The 21350-nt window shown below is 47.7% G+C and overlaps 1 protein-coding gene across 4 annotated transcripts in view; it reads left to right on the top strand.

Annotated features, from left to right (window-relative positions):
- PDE4B (phosphodiesterase 4B) overlaps positions 1 to 21350 on the top strand; it is a 147226-nt gene that overhangs the window by 26573 nt on the left and 99303 nt on the right. The window contains exon 1 of one of the 4 annotated variants that reach the window (XM_052666870.1): positions 12397 to 12703. The exons of the other annotated variants lie outside the window; for them this stretch is intronic. Within the exon in view, the coding sequence (XP_052522830.1) occupies positions 12468 to 12703 (236 nt within the window). The 5' untranslated portion in view covers positions 12397 to 12467. Of the gene's footprint in view, positions 1 to 12396; positions 12704 to 21350 lie in introns of those variants that run through there. 4 annotated transcript variants of the gene reach the window in all.

The raw sequence follows: 21350 nt of genomic DNA, 5'->3' as shown, positions 1-21350 counted from the left end.
CCCTTAGTATGATATATTTTTTTTCTCCTGAGTCTTCAGAGTTGTGGGTTGGAGGCTCTTTCTAGAGGAGACCAACAGGACTCATTCAGAAGCATGGAGGCATGGAGAAGCCTGAGCACTCTGCAAGTTGTTCTGTGTGCAAAACCCCAAAGAGAGTTGTGGCATGCCTCGTTATTGTGACATGAAGCCTAATTCTTTGAGATGCCATTATTTCATCTGCCTGTTATGCATAGAGAAATCATCTGGTTGGTCTTTTTTTTTTTACTGACTGTAAGACTATGGAAGGGCTTTCCAGTGACACAAGCTGACTTTCTGAAACACAGATTCCTCATTACACTGCCATGCTTGTATGTCTTCAGGAGCACATGCAAAACCTCTGTGAGGGACATTGTCCCTGTCACGTAGAGCAAGTGTGATGGAAGCACGGCTTTCCGTGGGCATTATGCACCAGACAAAGAAACCACTTTGGTTTGGGCTTTTGTTTCCTGTTTGTGCAAACCATTGTTGTCTTTGTAGAAATTTATCATCTCGAACAGAAAAACAAGAAGGTAGTTTCTGGAGAGGCAGGAATAAATCAAAACCCCATCACTGAAGGATTGCTCTGAGCAGGAAACGCTCGGAAGGAGTGGCCAGGGATCTGCCTTTGTTGGGGTCAGTGCTCCTGCAAACTCCATCACATCCTTGGGAAAACGCGTGCTGTGTGCCTCTTTGGGGCATGCATTCTGCTGAGCCACTCTCTACCAGTTTCTCTGTGTCCTTCTAGTCCAAAAATCTCTGCTGCACGCTTGTTATCGAGTGCTTGTGCTGGAATGCTGTTGCTTTCTGGCGGTTTCTTCACTTTCTTACCTCTGTTGCTGCAGAGCATTTTGCTCTTTGGGCTCTGCACTGACCAGAATGCCAGATGACAAATGTCTCTGTCATCAGATGAGATTTCATACTGAAATCCGGGGAGGGATTTTACGTATAATGATGTATCTGTCGTTCTTCCCAGAGCAATTCTGGAGAGGCCCCATCTGTGCAGTGCAGTGCTTTCTGCTAACTGCTGGGGTATTCATCTGAGTGCATTACTCTTAGGGAGGGTAATGGGTGGGCTGAGATGCCTCTAAAGGAAATAATTCCACCACAGAGTTCTGTTGGCATCCGAAGCTGTGAAGACAAATCGATGGCAAAGAAGGAAAAAAAAGCACGAAATCAATTCCAAACAAAGAACTCAAACCAACATCCCTACCCTGCATAGCCAAAAGATCTCGGCTGATTTCCATCAGCACTTGCTGGGGTAAGCTGAGAACCTAAATAGTTGTGCTGCCTGTGGACCACTGTAGGATGCCAGGAATTCAGGTGGGATTAGTTCTGATGCAGATCATGGAGCTCAGGTGGGGATTTGGAAATAACCATGTGCTGTGCACAGTGCTGTATGCTACCAAGTTCTGCAGAATGTGGTGTAGCAAAGGAGAACATAGCCAGATGGTGTTACAGCAGCATTAGTACTTTGCTTCCTTTCAAAAAGACAGGTTAGGGGGAATTTGGTTTGGTTTGAGCTTACAGAATTCATCTGCAGCATCAGTGCTGTGCCACTCAGTAGGCTGAGAGTGTGCTGATGGAGGAAGCACAGCCTGATTGGAAGAAAGGAATAACAGGGTTCAAGAGAGAATGTGTTATCTGGAAGCAGCAGAGGATAAGGTATGGCTGATTGCTTGTCAAGTGTTTTCCTGCCGTGTTTTCTTCAGGAATTGCCTTACTTGTGCCTGCCAGTGGTACTGCAGAGGTAAGCTGTGCGAGCTGGGCCGTGACTTACATAACACTGCCACTAAGATACATGGGAACCTAAAAATAAAGCTGCTCCTCGGGGTGTTTTTGCTCTTTTTTTATTTTGTGAGAACTGTGTTTTCTTGAGGCCAGTGCTGCTGTAAGTAGCAAAAAAATGAGCAGACTGGAACCAAAGCAATAACAAAAAGCCGGCTGTGGTGTAATAGCATTTTGTGTGGAAATGGCACAGCAGCACACGTACAGAACAGCTTTTGTAAATCATACAGGGGAAGGAGTGTACAGGATACAGGTCTGCAGTGGCAGTCTGACTGCAGGAGCTTTACAGCAGCTTTGTATGCACACCCCCTGTATTTTCATAAGGGTTGTTACGATGTCTTCAGCAGCCCTGTGGTGTTTGTGATAATCAATGGGAGGAACCAGGGTGTGAGCAGCGGGCTGGGAGCTGTGCAGAGCATCCAAAGCAGCCTGAGCCATTCCTCAGGGCTGGGGTCTGTCCCAGGCCCCTGGGGGCACCGCAGTGTTTGTGGCAAAGCTGTTGTGTGCTCCATCCCAAAGCGTGAGGAGATTGAGGCAGCTTTAAGAATTCGGTGAGAAGCTTCTGTGCTTAATATAATGAGGAGCAAACCTTTTTAGGTCATGGAGTATCTATTATATCGTGGAATCCCCAAGGTTGGAAAAGGCCCCCAAGGTTACCCAGCCCACCCGCTCACCTACCGCCAGCATTTCCCACTGAACCACGTCCCTCAGTGCCACATCCACACCTCCCTTCCACACTTGCAGGGTTGGTGACTCCCTGCTCAGCCCATTCCACTCCCTCGCTGCTCTTTCAGAGAAGACGTTTTTCCTACCATCCAACCTGCCCCTCCCCTGGCACGATGTGAGGCCATCGCCTCTCGTCCTGTCACCGGTTACGTGGGAGCCAGGGGTGACCCTCACCTCACCACAGCCTCCCTTGAGGATCTATGAGCAATGAGGTCTCCCCTGAGCCTCCTCTGCTGCCCACGGAGCAGCCCAGATCCCTCAGCCACTGCTCATAAGGCTTGTGCTCCACACCCCGCATCAGCTTCATTGCCTTTCTAATATGCGTGGTGTTAATTACGCCTCACTTGTCTGTCAGAGCCAAACGAGAACTCTGAGGTTTGAAGGAAGTTGTCTCTGACAGAACTGGTTGCTATTGGAGTCTTTTCTTCTAAAGATTATTATTATTATTCACAGCATTCATAATTAACCAATTAACTGTAGTGCTTTGTTTATGAGCTTGTGTTACTGTTAGTCATTCACCAGTGGCCAATTCTAGGGCTCGGTTTCTTCAGAAGTGGTTTTATGATGCAGGAAATGATCAAAATCTGGAAGGAAATTGCATTGGGTGCCTGCAGTACTCTAGCTTCTTCTCCAGGTGGTGACAGTGTGCAGCAGATGCGATGCAAAGTTAAGTGCAAAACAACAAAATTCGGTGGGATTTTGGGCAACAGAGTCCAAGACTGCATGCTCAGCACAGATGCTGTGCTCAGCTGCGCTTGGCCCCTGTGAAGTTGCTGTGCTGATGGTAACTGGCCAAGGGATAGTATGGGAAGTTAGGATGGGGAAGGGTATGGAGATTTGCTTACCCTGTGCAATAGGCTGAAGTCTCGTTTCTGACATTATTTCAAGTACAACGAGGTAAGAACTGAAGAAATATGCTGCAACCCAAAAATAGAAGAAAAAAGAGATGAGCTGCCTTTCCATATGATGTGGAAAATATAAGCCTAGAGGGGGAAAGAAGCACCTTATAAGCACACTTCTGATTTTTGTCTATATTTAAAAATATTTAAATTGCAGAATGGTTGAGGTTGGAAGGGACCTCTGAATGTCATCTGCTCCAAACAGTAAATTACTTGTGTAAATCACATCCTGTTCTCTTGTGCTAAACCAGGATCAATTGCTCCCATTGAACGTGCTTCCTGTATCTCAAAAGCCTGTGCTGCATTTCCATAGGGCATGCGTGCATCTGGAAAAGGAGGTCAGCTCTGTTCCTCACAGCATTCTATGGGATAAACAATTTTTAATTACACTGTGCTGTTTCTGGACAATGCATATGGTCGTGTAGTTTCATAAAACAGAATTAGTATGATTGACCTCAGTTTCTTCACACTGAGAAAGATATGAGTGTTGACTGTGAATAATCGTAAAGGATTTCAGCTGTTGAGTGATTTTGATGTTGAGCTTGCTCTTCAGTGAGCTTCCTTTGAAATCTTATCTGCTGCGTTTAAGCATTGCTCAGTCCTGGTGTTAAGCTCTGGATTTCATGGCCTGGAGAGCCAGGAGCCCCTCCAGACAGGATCTGAAAAAGCTGCAAGGTTCTGTTGTGATATGCTTACAGTGTCTGCTGTGCTTCACAGGCATCTCCTGAAAAGTTCTCTGTGGTTTCCACCCGCTTGGGTCTGGCAAGGTGGTGGGCAGGGGATGTGTGCCTCGTGTGGGAAGGAGAAAAGCCTTTGGTTCTGCTGTCCTTGGTGTCCCCTGCCCTGCTCTGATCTCCAGCAGCAGGTCGGTGCGACTGCACGCCTGGTGCTGCACGGGTCATTTGTCACCTGCTTGTCACTGACTGGTTTTCTCAGCATACAGGTAAGTGGCTCTGCTGCCTGTATTTAGATGTTGCCTGGTGCTGTTGTTTTCTGAAGCTCTTGGATAGATTTTTGTGTTTTGATGTTTTCCAGAAATCCTGAATACGATAAATACAATTTATGCTTCAGATAGCTGGTACAGAGGAATTTTAAGAAGAAACATAACATTGGGTTAATCTTCAGTTAAGGCAAAAAACTTACCTTTCCCTGTTGTCATTTCTTACAGTGTTTCTTTTTGTGCACAGTTTATGTTTTTGCAGTACTACATTTTCCTTAGTTTGCATTTATTAGATTTGTTGGCTTTTCCTCTGCTTATAACATCCCCTTTTAGTTTGACTTGCACACGGAGCCCGCTGGTTCTTTGCAGCTGATGCTGAAGGCTGCGCTGCAGGCTTTGCCTGGAGGAACTCACTCGCAGCAGAGGTAGCTGAAGGCACACAGAAAGGGCCCTGAATGATTCAGTTATAATTATACACCTCTATCCAGAATGAAGTAAGACAGCATGAAATGTATCTAGAATGGAAAGAAATGAGTCACCATTAATTAGCAAAAGACAATGAAGCTCCTGAAATATTATGTTCAAACTTCGTCCTCCCCAAGAATATAAAATAAATGGAGATTATGGAAATACAGCTGATAGAAAAGCTGAATCAGACAAGAATTTGACACAACTTTCTTTTATCTTTAAACTTCTGACTAATGATGACTTCACCTGCAAGGAAAGATCAAAACCTGCTTGCTTTGTTCCCTGGAGAGCCACCCTCCTGTGTGCAGCAGATCGCTGGCGCGCAGCAGAGCCGTGCTGGATGGCACATCATCGCTGGCACGTCGGGTGGTGGGCTGCTCTGTGCTGCCCTGACAGCAGCGTGGCTGTTTGAAGCGTCCATGCGAAGGTGTGTAGAATAAGGCAGAGCTGTGCCCTGCAGCATGGGACCTGCGCTGGCTGTGGCACGTGCCCCTGTGCTGCTTCAGTGCTGCCTGAGCTCTGGAGCATGGTGTGACAGAACGTGTGCATCCCGCTGCCAGCACCCAGGCCTGCCAGTGCCACTGTGCCCTCCTGGGCCTTTGAGAGGCAGAGGACTAAGTTGTGAGCTCCTCGCACTAGAAGGAGTCCAGTGTTGCGTTAGATGAGAAATTAAGGAATGGAAAGAATGAGAATATTTGGGTTGTGCTGGGATGCACATAGGAATGTTCTTTCCCATGTCGTGCTGTGTCTGTTTAGCAGCCCGGCTGCTCTTGCAGCTCTGCTCCTGCCTGCTGCATGGCTGGGAGGGTAGGATTCCATGCACTGTGCATTTTTCCCAGCCAAACTCAACAAAGTCCACTTATCACATTTCTAAATACTTGTAACCAAGCTACGAGATCAGTTCATTAGCAACCCTCTATTATCTCTGGTCTGTTATGAATGGTTCTTCTGATTGTGAGACCCCCTTGAGATACAACTGCTTCTGCTGCCAAGACATAAGAAACCTGTTTGTTCTGTTGGTGCTTGTCCTTCACCATTGGATTTGCTTGTCTTCAGTGGCTGTGGTTGGTGCCAGGTGGTGATGCGAGGTGAGCTGTGCAGCCAGCCCTTGGGGGCTCATGTCACCTGCCTGCCACTGCCTGTCAGTGCCAGAGGCTGTCGTGCAGTCCATAGAATCGTTTGAGTTGGAAGGGACCCTCAGAGGCCATTCAGTCCCACTCCCTGCAATGAACAGGGACGCCTACAGCTCCACCAGGTGCTCAGAGCTCCATCCCTGACCTTGGGTGTCTGCAGGGATGGGGCATCGCTGCCTCTCTGGGAGCTCTGTGCCACTGCCTCACCACCACTAGCATAAAGAACTTCTTCCTTATAACCAATATAAATCTCCCCTCTTTTAGTTTGAAAACATTTCCTCTTGTCCTGTGACAATAGGCCCTGCTAGAGTCTGTCCACTTCTTTCTTTTAGCCCGTGGTCTGTAGGTTTTGGGCTGTGAATTTGCTCCTCTAATTGAGCTGTAATGCACAAAGGCAGTATGTGAATCCTGACTGGTGCACAATGCATTTTGTTCGGTATCCAGACACCAAAACTGAAGGCTCTTGGCCAAGCTGGAGCTTACAGCCTTGTAGTTGAACAGTAAATGTGGTAAGCTTTACCTCTCTGCATTTTCTTTGGGGAACAGCAGTTAAAAACAAACGTGTGCTGTAAACTTTACACTGTTTAATTTGAGAGACCTGTACACAGACTGAAACTCAATACAGTAACCCCAAGTCACTTGGGTGCAAGCTGGGACACTGTTTTCTCAGTCAACTACAGCAGACTGAAGAACCTGAAAGGGTTAAGAGTAAAGTACCGGAATAGAGCAGTTTCAGATTAACAGTCCTGTTTTTGGGTCTGTTCAGCTGTTGCAGGTGAGGTTGGTAATGGAGAATTGTTTGCTCATGGGAATGACTTAAATCCTTTATCTGAAAGGAGGAGGGGTTTGTCCAGGGCCAAGCGTGCAGTGTTGGCCCATTCCCATTGCCCGTGTCAGAGCAGGTAGGCAAGAAAACTGAACCGTAATTTTTCTTTGCCCTGGCTTCTTTTGCTCTCCAGTCACCACAGAGGTTTGTGCCTTTGAAGAATAAGCTTACGTGCTCAATTCACTTGTGAAGCATTAGTCTATAGCTCTGAAATCAGAAAATAATCTAACATAATGCAGATTGTTCTGACATATGTGATTACTCACTAGGGATAATACAGAAGGCAGTTAGAAGTTCTCTGAGATGCATTCTAAATCAAGCGCAAAGTTGCTAAGGAAGTTACTGTTATGAGCGCCATATCTTACATCATTCCCCAGGGCTTTATAATTCGTAAATGTATCTCCTCATATGTAGCTCCTGGGAGGTAACAACAAAAAGACTTACAAGAACAAACAGCGAGGTAGTGATTAAGAAGCATTGCTTTCTGTTGAACTATGGGAGAGTTCAAGGAGCTCTGCCTCCTGTCCATCCACCTTGTGAGCGCTGCTCAGGCGGCGCAGGGACTGCTTGATCTCGAGGAGCAGCCCTGTGTGCGCAGGCGTGCTGCTGAGGGCTCTCCAGGCATCTTTCTGAGAGGCAGTTGGTTATTCTGTGACCCACCGAAGTGGATCCTGGACCTTCCTCATCTTGCTGGAGGTACGAGGTGTTGTAAGGACTTAAAAACTCACAAAGTCGCATACCAAAACTGCAGTACTTGGGTGCTAAAGCAAAAACCCCCACACCAGCTGCCCGCTAAATGAGGGCTGATCTGCTCGAATGCAACTGGATGCTAATTAATTGGGAAGGGCTCAGGAGGGCTTCAGGGTAGAGCGGGTCCTGCTCAGCCCTTGGGAAGCGCCTAGACGTGCGTAATTTCTTTGTGCTGCTGTCCAGACTCTCTAAAATAAGGACAGACTTTTCTAGTCGCTTCTTTCTTTTGCAGTTGGCTCAGCTCTTGCTCTGCAAACGTAAGTGTTGCTAGGTGCTGTGGTTCTGTCTTCTGTGGCCATTTATAGCGCTCCAAAGCGTCACTTCCAAGGTCTGTGCAAGAATTACTGGTGTCAGCCCCTCAGAAGAATTCAAAGGCCCCTAAATCTGTGGGAATGGAGGTACAGAGTGTATGATTTCAAACTATTGAATATAGCAAAAACTGATCTTCTGATGGTAATATAAATTGCAGTGAGTTGTAATTATTATTTTTGCCCCTTCAACGCAGGGAACTTGTCTTGCAAACCAGTAATTAGTGATGTATTTCTGCCTCTCGTTCAGCATTTCAATTTTGGAAACATTCAGGAAAATACAAGAAGAATCCTCAAACATGTCATTTAAAGTTTTCTGTCACGGAGCTATTGAGAGACCATCTTTTAGAAGCTGAGCTTGTGAGCCAGCAGACATTGCAACTGAGTGAAGGCAAGGAGTGAGTATGAGCTTTGTACTTAAAAAGATGAAAAGAAAACAAAACCCAAAGCATAAAACCTCCCACTTGTGGGCCCAAAGGACGGGTTCCTGTGCTGGGCTTCTATTAAGGACATTATTAAGGGAGGGCTGGAGCAGTTTATTGCATGCAGCTTCCAGATGATGTTTTTGTTGTGACATTTATACTGTTATTAAGGACTGGGTTTGCTCTGCTTTCTTTGGAAGCGTGGTTGCTGTGCTGTGTTGGGGTTCTCCTCCTCCTTGTTGTAGGAAGTTGAGGCTGATGGAGCTCATCTCAAATTAGGATGGTGAATTCTTTTTATTCAGGCTAAATGACTATTTTAAAGCATCAGATTTTGGTGCGATGGTTTAAAAATGTCAGTCATAGGTATATGTTTAAGTAGAGCACGTCGTCGGCTTTGCTGCTTCTTTGAATGGAGCTAAGAGCAAAATATGGATTAGGAAGGGTAGAATGAACTAGCATGGGTTAGGATGGGTAGAATTAAGCAGTGTAGCATCTGCCCCTAATGCAGTCAGTAGCGGAATAGACACAGCGTGCATCTTGGTTGTGGTGGAAGGGAGGTACGGAAGGCATGCTTTACCACCTCCCCTTGTGTCGGTCTCATCCTCCTCCTCCTCAGGACTGCGTTCACCTCTCTGAGCCTCTGGAGCTCCTCTTAAGCACTGCACCTCCAACCCTCCTCCAGCCCATCCCTGCCCCGCGCTTTGGGCAGAAATCCTACAGCCCTGAGATGGATGAGAGGCTGGGGGCCGTGCTGTCACCCTGCCGTCACCCTGCTTTCGGAGTCTCTTGAAATACCTCGCCTAATTAATATTTTGAGAATGGCTTTATTGGCAATAACGTTAGCGCTGTCCTTTTGGGAAGCTTTGATGTGTAGGGACGCAGCGATGACCTGCGTAAGAGAGGAGCTTCCCAACTGCTGGTATCGAAATGGGCTGCCACAGGGCGTGCTTCACGGGAGAATCATCCCATGGCTACTGACTGCAAGCGCTGTGAACAGTCACCTAACTAAAAGTTAGCTCTTCCCTTCCCCCTGAAGCATGCAGGGCATCTCACAATCACTTCTTCCCTGACGTTTTATTTTATCTTGGCAACTCTGACATAGAAACAGGTAAAGAACAGTGCTAGTGTAAAGAAAATGTATGTTTTCTTGTTGCTTAGCAATTGTGCATGCTCACAGCAGGGTGAAGACCAGCCCGCGATGAGGGGTTGTGTGCTTGACAGTGTTGTTTTCCATCTATATCAGTTGTTCTATTAAAAAATATTAAACTCTTATGCCATTCTAGGAAGGTTGCATGAAGAAGCACCCAAATAAACTTTGGAAAATTCCTTAATTTCCCCTGCTCTTCCAAGCTCTTTCTTTTTTCCTTTCACCACTGCCAGGCCCTTCTTTAATCATCTTTTCTGCCTCCATCACTCTTCCTTTGTATGACCAGTCGCTTTTCTGATCAGAAATGCCTTGTTGCTCATGGACTGTCTTATCTCAGCGCTCACATTGGTCTCTAAGGGCAGCCAGATCTTTGTGTTATGTCCTCCTGTGTCACACTGCATGAATTCAGGCAACAGCAAGATGCCTGTTGGCCATTTTTGCTTGTATGGGGGGGACCTGCAGGGGCTGAGCCCTGTACCTGGCTGTTCTGTCTGCCCTCATGCCCTGTTGCTGACTGTAACCTCAGCAAGAACAGTCATTTTTCAGAACTACTGCCAGCTTTATTCTTACATGTGCCAGTTACTCCAGGTCTCTCGAGATGTTCTCACCTCTTCTTGGCTTATCCTGAAGGCGAGCAGCCTGTCTCGATGGGATTCCCGTGCTGATGTTGGCAGTGACAGTACAGACCGTGGCTGTGTGCAGTGTGCCAGCGTGCAGGATGGCAGCCCGCACAGTGAGCTCAGCTCCCCAGCAGGTCCCACTGCTGCCCAGCCCTGCCAGATCCCCAGCAGAAGGCGCGTGCTGTGCTCTTGGTTATGTGTCCTAGACCTCAGCATGGTGTTGTGGCTGGACAAAGCAGTGAGTGGCACTTGGCTTTTTCATCCCTTGTGCGTGTGTAAGGGTTACCTCTGCTCCTGCTCTCCTTTTCCCACCTTGCTGGCTTAGTCTTCCTGGTTTTCCTTCTCTCCATCAGCAGCCTTGGCACGCTGTGCTGCAATGTTCTCAGTAGGGTTGGTAACTCATTACTAATTGATGGCGTCCATATAATGAGGAGCACTTCCTAAATGGACACTGCTTGTGAAAGAGCTCTGGGTTCAGGTAGGGAAGTACAAACTCGGTATGAGGAACGTGCTGTGGTGCAGCATGCTTTATTGCAGAGCGCTTCTAAAGGATGGATTCCCCTTTTTTCTCCTTGCTATTTCAGCAGCTTAATGAAAAGGCATAGAAATACTGTCTCTCTAATATACAATATGTTCTCATTTCAAAATACCTCATTTTGGTTCCCAGTGAGTTAGAAAATTCTTTTCTTTCTTGTCTGGAATTCCAGATTCTAAGCATTTGCATGACTTTTATTTCTCATCCAGATTGCTTTCAGGCTTCCCTTTGTCTTTCCCTGGCTGTCAGTACAGTGGAGATGAAGCACAATGTATCACAGTCTAATACGTCATAGCTCCTGAAGCATTAAATGTTCCTGTTCAGCTACTGTGTAAACTGTAAACCTCTGAGCATCAGATAACACTGCAATTTGCAGTGTCCTTAGGTGATGCTCAGGGAGATTTTTCTACTTCTTTTTTCTAGCGACTGTGAATGGTGCGTAGCTTAATGGGCACGGTGTCTGGTGCCTGGTCCTTCTGTAGAGAGCCTTTTGCTTGATGCTGAGAAAGGCATGCAGATGTTTTTGCAGAGTGTTTTGGGATGTGACTGAAGAGAACCCTGGAACTGCAGGTGATCAGCTGTGTAACTGATGGCACGCTGTGCACTCAGCCTCTGTCCGCACATCGGAGGGCCGCCATCCCCTTCTGCCTGGGCTTCTCTTTCCTTTCTCCTCCTCCTTCACAAAGAATCCCTGTATTTACATTTAAGGCTCTCCTGGTTCTGACCAGTTGAAAAGATGCTTTCTCTCTCTGTCAGCATCTCATCTTTAACTTCCTTGCACCTTGTGCTTGTGGGTTTGGTTTTTTTTTCTTGCCTTACAAGTACAAAAGTTGGTTTTGTGCTGTTTATATCCAGAGCAGATTTTGTTGTTGTTTCTAAATCCCCAGATGGCTTAATTTTTTTGGAATGAACGTGCCCTGTCCAGGCAGCCCCTGCTCACCACACACTGCAGGCTGGGGGCTGTTGGTGCTCAGCTGCCCATCGGCCAGACACAGGGTGCCAACGCACAGCGCCGCTCTCAGCTGCATCTGTGCAGCTGCATCTGTGCTGCGTGCATTCTCACAGCCTTTGTTCTTGCAGAATGTTATTTGTTGCTTCTCCTTCTACCCCCCCCCTCCTCCCCCCCCATTTGCCTGTTTTAGACCTTTTGCTGAGTGCATCTCACAGTGTCAGCGCCGGAGCCACAGCTCAGGGTCCCTCTGGCCGTACCCGACAGCAGTGGCACAGCCCCCAGCTTGAGGCTTCAGCACTGCATGGGAATCCGACCCGCTCACAGTGCAGGATGGAGCTGAGCAGAAGCCACTTGTCAAAATAATATCGAGCCAATAACACGCCATGGGTGGAGCTACTGCGGTAATGCCTAAACCTAAATCTGAATGGAGACCTTTTTGTTCAGCATCCTGGGTCTGAATGAATGGCGCTACCCGGCTCGCGGCAGACGCGGGACCCCCTGATGTGCTCAGCGCCCAGCCCGACACGCAGCACTGCTCTGCTGTGCAGGTGTGCGGAGCCGGAGCGCCCTGTGGAAGGGGTTCATCAGCAGAGGGTCCTGATGAATTTTTCATGAGCGGGCGCGCGGCTGAATGAATGCAGCGAGTGTCGGCGTGCAGCTCGCGGCCGGCCCCGTCTGCAAGGAGGCTGCTGACACACAAACACGCTGGCGCATTTTCAGGGGGAGCGCCGGGCTGATAAAGGCTTTTCTGACAGCGCTGGCTCGCCGTCCTCCCCTTTCTGCTGCTGTTGCTCCAGGCAGCCTTCGCGTTTGGAAGGCAGCCTGGTGAGCGGGTGGGATAAGCTCTGCCGATTTATCAACGTTTTTAATCTGCGGCGATGCCCGTGTGATGTGTTTTTGTTCTGCTTTCTGAATGGTGAGAGCATAACGTCTGAACTATGACGGCAAGAGATTCTTCCAGGGAACTTACTACTCCGGAGTCGGAGATTTACATCAGGACTTTCAAAGAACAGATGCATTTAGAACTCGAGCTTCCCAAGCTGCCTGGGAACAGACCCACGTCTCCAAAAATCTCTCCCCGCAGCTCTCCAAGGAACTCTCCGTGCTTTTTCAGAAAGTTGCTCGTGAACAAAAGCATCCGCCAGCGCCGGCGCTTCACGGTGGCACATACGTGGTAAGCTCTGCTCGGCGCCGGGGGGGTGACAGAGCCACAAAGGTAGCTGTGTTTTGGGCTGAAAAATGTGTTGGGATTCATTCACTGCAAGAGTTGGATGAATAGAGCAGAAGGCAGCCCAAATGTCTATAAGGCAGTGCCTCTACGATTGGCATTCAGCTGCTGCTCCCCAGCGTGCATCCAGCCCATTACTCCCCTGCGAGGTGGCTGATCACCAAACAAAGAGGCAGCCAGGAACTTTCCCGGGCGTTGCTGCTGCCGCTGGGGATGAATTTTGGATCCCCCAAGGCACGCTCTGCCTTTGCACCCGTAAATGACGGCGCAACACAGAGCAGGCTGGGAAGGGTCCTCCTGGGGCTATATCCTGAAAAGGGCTTTAACTTGATGCGAGTGCCTTCTGGCCATTGTTACCAGCTTCAGATATCCCTTCTTTCAGCCATTTTTCACAGAAATTCTGGCTCAGAGCTGTCTTTTCCTTCCAGTTGCTAACCCCCAGCATGCCACTGCAGTTCGTGGTGAGCTGCCTCTGGCCGTCAGTTCTGCAGGCTGAACCACGCTGTAAACAGAGATCCAATGCACGGCTCTGGGAAACTTGAACAGTCACATTGGTTTGTTTTCTAGATGGTGGACCTTGGATAGTCCACCTTTTTAATTCCCCAGCTGTCTGTAAATATGCACTGGGTAGCTGTGGGACTTGCACCAAAAACTTTCATTAACAGGCATTTTCAAATTGTGCCCATACAGCCACGTTAATGGCCTTCCTGTTCTGCAGGGAGAAGCAGAGGAGGGAGGGCTGGGCTGTCCCCTGAGCTCCATGTGGGCCGGGTGCTCAGCATACCTGAGACAGCCCGATACCATTGCTGTATCTGCTGCTTTTGGAAGCAGAATGTTTCCAACTGGGACCACTCTGCAACGCTCTGCGTGTTCCTCAGCTTCCTGCAGCCTTTTAATTGGACATAGGCAGCAGTGTTTAGGTTTGTACACCTGGGTTCCTCCTGCAGCTGTCATCTCTCACTGCACGGTAGTGGGGGGTGCTGCCCATCCTGCCCTGCTGGTTTAGCCTGAGAAACCAGGCTGCTGGGAGTTAGTGGGGCACCCAGTGGGCTGTGTGTTGTCTGGGAAGGCAGTGAGTCTGTGTACACACACACGCTTGGGGATGTAGCTGATAATCTCTTGGATCAGTGGAGGTGGGATTATTCTGAGTTTCTTGTTTAACAGAAGGGTGGAAGGTTCTCGTGCGCTTTCTGTTGGAGTTTCTAGAATCAGGTTCTGAGTTGCACATACAGCTTTTAACCTTACAGAAGGAAACTGCTGTAGAAATGATGAAAGTTGCCTTGGCAGGGAGAGGTTTCCAACATGTTTGCGTTTGTGTGCGGGCTGAACACAGTCGGGGCACAGCAAACTCCAGCGTGCTGTCGGCTTGCTTTAGCATCTTATGAAACAGGAGGGAATTGGCTCTGTAAGTGTGATGCAATGTTTGTTAGATTGTCTGGAGAGCTGTGCTGCACGTGTGCTGTGAGCAGGGCACTTCCAGCAGGGTGGCTGCATCTGCTCATTAGCTGCAAATCTGTTGTGCAGTGCAGAGCATCCATCCATCACCTGTGCTGCGCTGGAAGGCCGTTTATGTAAGGTCCCTTTGTGCGGAGCGAGGACGTGTGGCTGGGTAGGAAGGGCCTCAGAAGTAATGCAGACCATGCAATGATTAAAAGGGAATTAATCCATCCTTCTGCAAATCACGTAATCTTTAACTTTCATTGCGTGGTGAACAGGAACTTCTTCTGTATGGGGATTAGTGGCATGGTAAATGATGATGTTTCACCACCTTTATCCGCACTGCTAATCTCATTACTTGATGAATCTCCTGTTCTCTCTTCTATGCTCTTTATTTTCAGTTGTCTGTCTTAATTGCTCTGTTCCTTTGCTTTTTAATCCATCATCCTTTCTAGGCGTTCTCCTTTTCTAACTAAACGCATTTCAACTTTTTTCTCCTGATGAAATCTGTCATCACCATTCCTCTCCTGTATCCAATCACTTTTCAGCAGCAAACAAAAAACAAGGCCACGATTCAAACACTTCTGTGCTCAGAACGTTCCCCCCCAGGACCCAGTTGTCACGACAGTACATGGCCAACATGTCAGCTCAGTGCCCTTCACCATCTGCCACCGATCCCTGCCTGCCTGCAATCCTCCCATCACGTGCCGTGGCTGCTGCTGCTGTGCCCAGTCTTTGAATACCTCCTCCATAGAACCTAGCAGTACAGGAAGTGTTAAGCCTGCACTCTTTTTCCTCTGCCAGAGTCCACAGGTCTGATTCTTCCATCTGGCATTTTTGTCCTGAAGATGTTGAAACCCCCATCCCATTTCTTTCTTTCTGCAGCCAGCCCTGGTACCAGTTGCGTTTGTTGGCTTTTGGGGGGAGAAGAGCAGGCAGCAGCAGAGGTGAGTTGCTACATGGCAGCAGCCCTCTGAATGCAGAACGTGCAGGGCAACTCACTTGGAGTGCTTCCTGCAGAGAGGGGAGAGCATCTCCACGAGACAGGGGGACGTGCTCTGTGCTCAGCATGCCCTGTCTCATAGCATCCTGCCCTGAGCCCTCTTTTCTTCTCATCTGCCATCTTACTTCCATCAGAGCTGTTAGCATCACCGTGGTGCCACCCAAAGCAAGGCTCTTTGCAGCAGTGCCCTGCAAGATCCAAAGTGTCTTCTAAAAGGCAGAAGCTCTTTTCCAGTGTTCTCTGCTGCTTTTAATTGAGTTTTCTTTAAATATTTATCTTCAGTTTTATACTGTTTATACGGTTTAGATCGCTTAGTTTAATAACATACAGTCATCAGCTGTGTTCTGATGAGAAATAACATTTTAACGAAGTGTTTTCTTAGACTATAATGTTTATTGTCAAATTAATTTCTATCTCCCTTTTGTTGGTGCGGTGAGTTTAGGTGAGTTCTTTGTTGATAGCAGTTAGCTATGGAGTGAAGAATGCGCAAGGTAGGATGGAAATGGCACAATAGGAAGTCCTGCTTTGTTTTTTTTTCCTTTTGGTTGTCCTTCAATGCAATTGAAGTACCGACACATTTGCTTTCTGAGGTATACTGCAAAATGTGAATCATATGCTAGCCTTATTTTTTTTTCAAAACATGATCTGTTTTCATTGCAAAATAATCTTCTGCGGTGGAATTTATTAAGTTAAATAGTATGGCACAATCCAGTCAGAGGGGTAGCATTTGAGCTCGTTCCAAGCCTGGTGAATAACAACTGATCTGTTTAATTACTCGGAGCTGCACGACGTACTGTGGGCACATCGCAGCTATCAAGAGATGCAACGCTTTGTTTTGCTTTCTGAGCACCGAGCTTCTGGAACCAACTCATAAAGCCTGGACTGGTGGCAACCACCACTGCAACAGTAGCTCAGAAAATTCCCATTTTGGAGACGGTCTGTACACTCGAAATTGCTGAGGCTAACGAGTGCTTATGAGACTCATTAATCTCCTCAGTCATTTCTTCGCAGAATCCCAGGCTGGTTTGGGTTGGAAGGGAGCTTTAAAGCACCCCCTGTCCCAGCTCCTGCCACGGGCAGGGCTGGCTCCCATAGCCCAGGTGCCCATGGCCCCATCCACAGCCTTGGGCACCTCCAGAGGTGGGAGGCCCTCAGCTCTCTGGGCAGCAGGGCTGGGGTCTCGCTGCCCCCGTGGTAAAGCATTTCCTCCTGGTGTCCTCAGGACCCTCACAGAGCTGCCTGGGGGAAAACGAAAGGGGCCTCAGCACGAGTCCTGTTCTAAGCTGAATTAGGAGCCGTCTTTTGTTTTGGAGGCAAAGGTGGTCAGTCTCACCATAGCCTGTTTCTGTCTGAAAGCAGCATATGATGCGATTTTGGATGCATGTCAGCTTTGCTGTATACGTAGCAGGATGCGTTTCCCTAGTTCCAAAGTTGAATAGCATGCTTGTCTTTACTTCATGAACAGATCTGGTTTTGTTTTTCACTGGCTATTGATACAGCTTCAAGCCTCTGTTCATTTGAAGAAATAGGCAGATGGATAGGCAGATTATTCTCTTGCTCACTGGCACTGGACGCATGAAGTTGCTCTGTTATCTGTTGAAACTCTGAGGAAAAAGGAAACTCGGAGGGAAAAAGATGGGGAAGGACAGGAGGTTCTCTTTATTTCTGCTGAATGCATTTTTCCACGCATCCCAAGAGAAATTCCTGAGCAACTGGCAGGAAAGGTTCCAAAGGACATGGAAGTGAGCAGGGCTCATGGAACAGCAGACATGAGCACACACAACAAACCCAAACCCTCTGGGTAGTCCTTAAACTGCCCTGGCAGCCTGCATTGCCTTGCAGCCTTGCTTCTTGGTGCTGGAGCTGATTTCCAGTAGTGACTGATGAGGCACGCGCGTATCTGCCACACTGCTTGTGTGCAGTGGGTGAGCTTTGCTGCACAGCCATACGTTCTCTGGTTTGTCATTGCTTTTTATCTTTTTCAGCTTTTTTTTGTTCGTTTGTTTCTGAATAACCCCAGCTAGCTCTCGGAAATGATTTCTCTGTGTTTCACTTCTGTTACCCTACATCATCTTACTGGAACATCACACTGATTCCACAACAGTGACATGTTCCTATGTCTCCCAGGGCAGGTTTCGGGGTAGTTTAACAGATTAGGCTGTAGGTTCTTCTGTAATTATCGTAGCACAAGGTTTTTGCAGCAGTCAAATGGGAAATGCTCCTGGCAGAGGTGAATTACAGCAGTGTCACGGAGAATGCTCTGCTGGTGCTGTGACGGGCAGATTTGCAAACATAGATCTGGAGAAACAGAAAGAGGAGAAGAGGTTGGGGAAGTTAAAATGTGAAAATTGCTCTCAGTCTCCTCATGGAGGACGTGAAAGAGATGCAGAAGTAAACAAGCTGAACGCTGCTGAAGGGGTGTGCTGACTTTTAGCAAGCATCGTGCCGTTCTGCACAGCATGAACGTGTTTGCATCCATGTTCATTATGCCTTCACATTCACTGCTTGCCTTTTCCACGCTGCTGTCTGGTGTGACAGAAAGCACAGCGCTTTGCAAATCAGTGGGCAGCAATGCTTGACATCTGTGAGTCTGTACAACATAAGGCTATAATATCAGCCTGTAACTGATAGTAAATATTTAAGGCTGTAACTTAACTGATAGTAAATACAGTGTAATGCACTGGCATAGCGGCACAGGCGGAATGCAAAGCTGAAATGAGAAGACTGATGCCAGAGCAGCTGATAGGGTTTGGGGTAAAATATTGCCCAGGTCGTAGTTTTACTTTCCAAGAAATGCCTGCAGAGGTGGAGTCTCTGCTTTCAGATAAGGCTCTGTCACTGGGAAGCACTGTAAGAAAGAACAAGTTCAAATTCCCTTACGGTTTTTGTTCTTTCAGCACTGTGAGCGGGTATTGCTGAGGAGCACATCAGGCATTAAGCAATGCAGGAATAAGACTGGAGACGCAGCGACGTGTTTAGCAGTGTATTTATTTTTTTGTTGTTAAAATGGCCTGTTTTCGTTGTGGGCGACAAGTCGTAGCTCCCGATGGCCGCGTCTGTCCTCGTGCTGTGTTGCGCTGCGGTGTGCTCCTGCCTGTTCCATTTTCCACATCGCTGCAGTAGGGTGCCTAAGCAGGAATCAATCGGGCCTGACCCAGATTGCTTTGGTGTTTTGACTTCCCAGTAGAGTGGGAAAGTGTGGAAGAACTCAAAGCGAGCGGGATGGTGAAGGGCTGTGGGGGTGAGGAGGAAGGACGCTGAGGGAGGAGGAGGGGGCAGGCACCGTGGATGTGGTTCTTTTGCTGCAATGATTTGCTATGTTGGGAAGCTGCCTGCTTTGCTACTGTCTAGAACTCGTTTTACTAGAAAAAAAAAGCTTTCATGGGTAGAATTAGGATGCCTGCACTCAGTGCGACTGAATTACCTTTCTGTGGTCAATAGAACATTGTGTAGAGCCCTTCTGCTTTTCTTTCTAAACAAGAAAGCTGCATTTTATCATGATGGAGCAATTAACTGCAGCTTTCTCCGCAATAGGTTGCAATGCTACAAAAGAAAAACATCTGCCTGGCAGTTAATGGAATTAAATGGGAACCAGGTTATCAATTTTTAGGGAATGTATCCGTGCTCTTGTGGTGAACGAGCTCCTGTTGCTCCCTCAGCAGCTCCGTGTGCAGCTCAGTCACCGTGCACTTGGTACCCAATGCAACATGCAGCCCTCAGGAAAGGAAAGCCTTATTCTGAGTACAGATGTACAGCAGGTAGATCTGTATGTTTGTGTACTGAATAATTACCATTCTGTTGCACTGTACGTTTGTCTTGTTAATAAAGTCTGTGCGGTAACTTGTATTCTGTTTTATTGATTTCTGACCTGGGTAGCTGTCTAGACCTTGGAATGGAAAGCGAGCATGTAGCACCATCTGAAAGCATGCCTCCCCAAAGGAAACATAAGGAGAAATGAATCTCATTTTATCAGCGAAGAAAAACAGGAATCAAGTGGTATTCCTCTCAGCTCAGATATGGCTCTGATGCTGGTACAGGTTGTCCAAGTGCATCCAGTTACAACAAAAGGTGCTTAATGAATGTTCTCCTTTTATAACATTGGCATGTAGTTCTTACCCTGGTCTCACAGTATTTACTGTATGGTTTTGAAGTGCACAGAATACTGTCTGAAAGCAAGTGCTTGCTCCTTGCCTTGTCAGTACATAAAGAACCTCAGTGTGAATTGGAAACGTTCTGTGCTGCTCCTTCATTTCAAACAGCTTTAATGAACCCCGCTGACATTGTGCATATGCAGGTAATGACTGCATAATGATGGACAACTCCATTAGGTTGGAGGGGAAGTTTTCTTTCATAACAGTCATGCAGAATTAGCTCTCCCATTTTATTGGGTTTGTTATTACCAAGATAATTGCAGGACCTGGATCTGCAGGGAGCTCACTGCATTCTGGAGCTCCTGCCCCAGGAAAGGTCTGCATCCATTGCAAGTGCTGCAGTTGCCGTCCATCAGCAGCAGCTCGTGCTGTCCTGGCTGGGCACTGTGAGAGCAGCTGCTGGGACCAGAGCCCAGTGTGGCTGAACAAGGCCAGGCTTTGGGGCGCTGCCCCGTGCTTCCGCCTCTGACCATCGCCTCTGAATGCTGCCTTCGTGTTCCGGCCTCGGGGAAGTTTTGTCTGCTCCTCTCAGCTGAGGACCAGATGTTAGTGAGCTACACGTTTATTGCCTGCGGGTGACGGTGCCTGGTGAATGCACTGCCAGCCTCAAATGGCGCATAAGGCAGCCATCTACGTTTCAGAAATGCAGATTTCTGTGAGTGTGCAGGAGCCAGGTGAGTGACAGATTAGTCAGACTTCAGTGCCAGCTTTCACGATCTCTATTAGATCATCTGTAAGAGAACGGAGTGCTTCTTTCCTGCAGACTTGAAAACAGATATGCAGACTATTACTGTTTAAATGTTGCAGAAAGCAAGATGGGGGAGTGATTTACCTGCCTAAGAAAGTAATATCAAGTAGCTGCCTATCCTGACGCTATTCATACAGCACTGCAGAACGTAAGAGAAAATAAATGATATTCATGACATACGTTTCTTCCTAGCTCTTCCTCATCTTCAGGAGCCTGAATTTTATCCTGAAAAGTCAAGTTCCTGTGAATTCTCCTAGCAGTATCACTTGGTTCTGAGATATTTCTTGTACTCTGGCAGAAGTATTTGCTTGTTACATAAAGGCACATGTTGAGAAGCTCAGCTGCAGCCTAGGGCTGCCATAGCCTTACGGAAGCACCTGTGTCCAGTGGGCCAGTGCTGTTGCTCTTCCTAGGTGCTTACTCTACCCCCTGGAGTCTTTCTCTGCCCAGCATCTCAGATGTAGTGCACAGTACTGATGCTTTCCTACGAATAAGCTAAAAGCACAAAGATGGTAATGTGATCTTTTGGATTGGATATCTCTGTCTATGTTGTCATCTGTTGTTGCAGTTTCTCGTAACCTTAGTTTAGTACACTTTTCTCATTTGGGCATATACATTTCTGGGAGACCTCCTTACCCCGCAACCTGGAATGCATTCCTGTTCCTACCAAGGGCTGCTCATGTGCAGCTTTCGCAGAAGCAGAAGTAGCAGCATAATGACCGTCGGTATGAGTACACTGAGTTAGAGCCCTGTTTCCCCTCTGCCATAAAACCAAGCTGTTTTTATGCACCACACATGGAGACACCTCTCTGCTGCTGGAAAAATGGCATGGCGCTCAGCGTGGGGTTTGCGTGGCTTGTGTTAATGGCTGAGTGGTTGGGAGTCCTACTGTAGGAATTGTGACACAGGCGTGGGATTGGTTGAAGATCTAATTACTGGACATTAATGAGTGCTCATTTAAGAGGTTCTCAGCCCATTTACCTTGATCCTCCTCTCTCAAACAAGTTAGGTGGGGAGGAAATTGCAATATTTGTATAAAGAACAGATGAGGCGGATAATCCTAGGGAGGCTCGTTTTTCATCAGCATGCAGTTATTATAACAATGAGTACATTCACAGTGTATACAAGGGCTTGGATTTCCAAGAGCTGTCACAACTGCAGAGCTTTTAGCACCTTTATTGTGTGTCCTGGTGGTGTGCTGTGCAGGCTGAGCGGCGGCCCCGCTGCGTCCCCTCCGTCAGCACGTAGCCTTTC

This window comes from Tympanuchus pallidicinctus, unplaced genomic scaffold (assembly GCF_026119805.1).
Source record: "Tympanuchus pallidicinctus isolate F22 unplaced genomic scaffold, pur_lepc_1.0 scaffold7, whole genome shotgun sequence".
NCBI classification, from domain to species: Eukaryota; Metazoa; Chordata; class Aves; order Galliformes; family Phasianidae; genus Tympanuchus; species Tympanuchus pallidicinctus.
The sequence above is the reverse complement of the archived record's forward strand: the minus strand, read 5'-3'. Positions and strand labels throughout refer to the sequence as shown.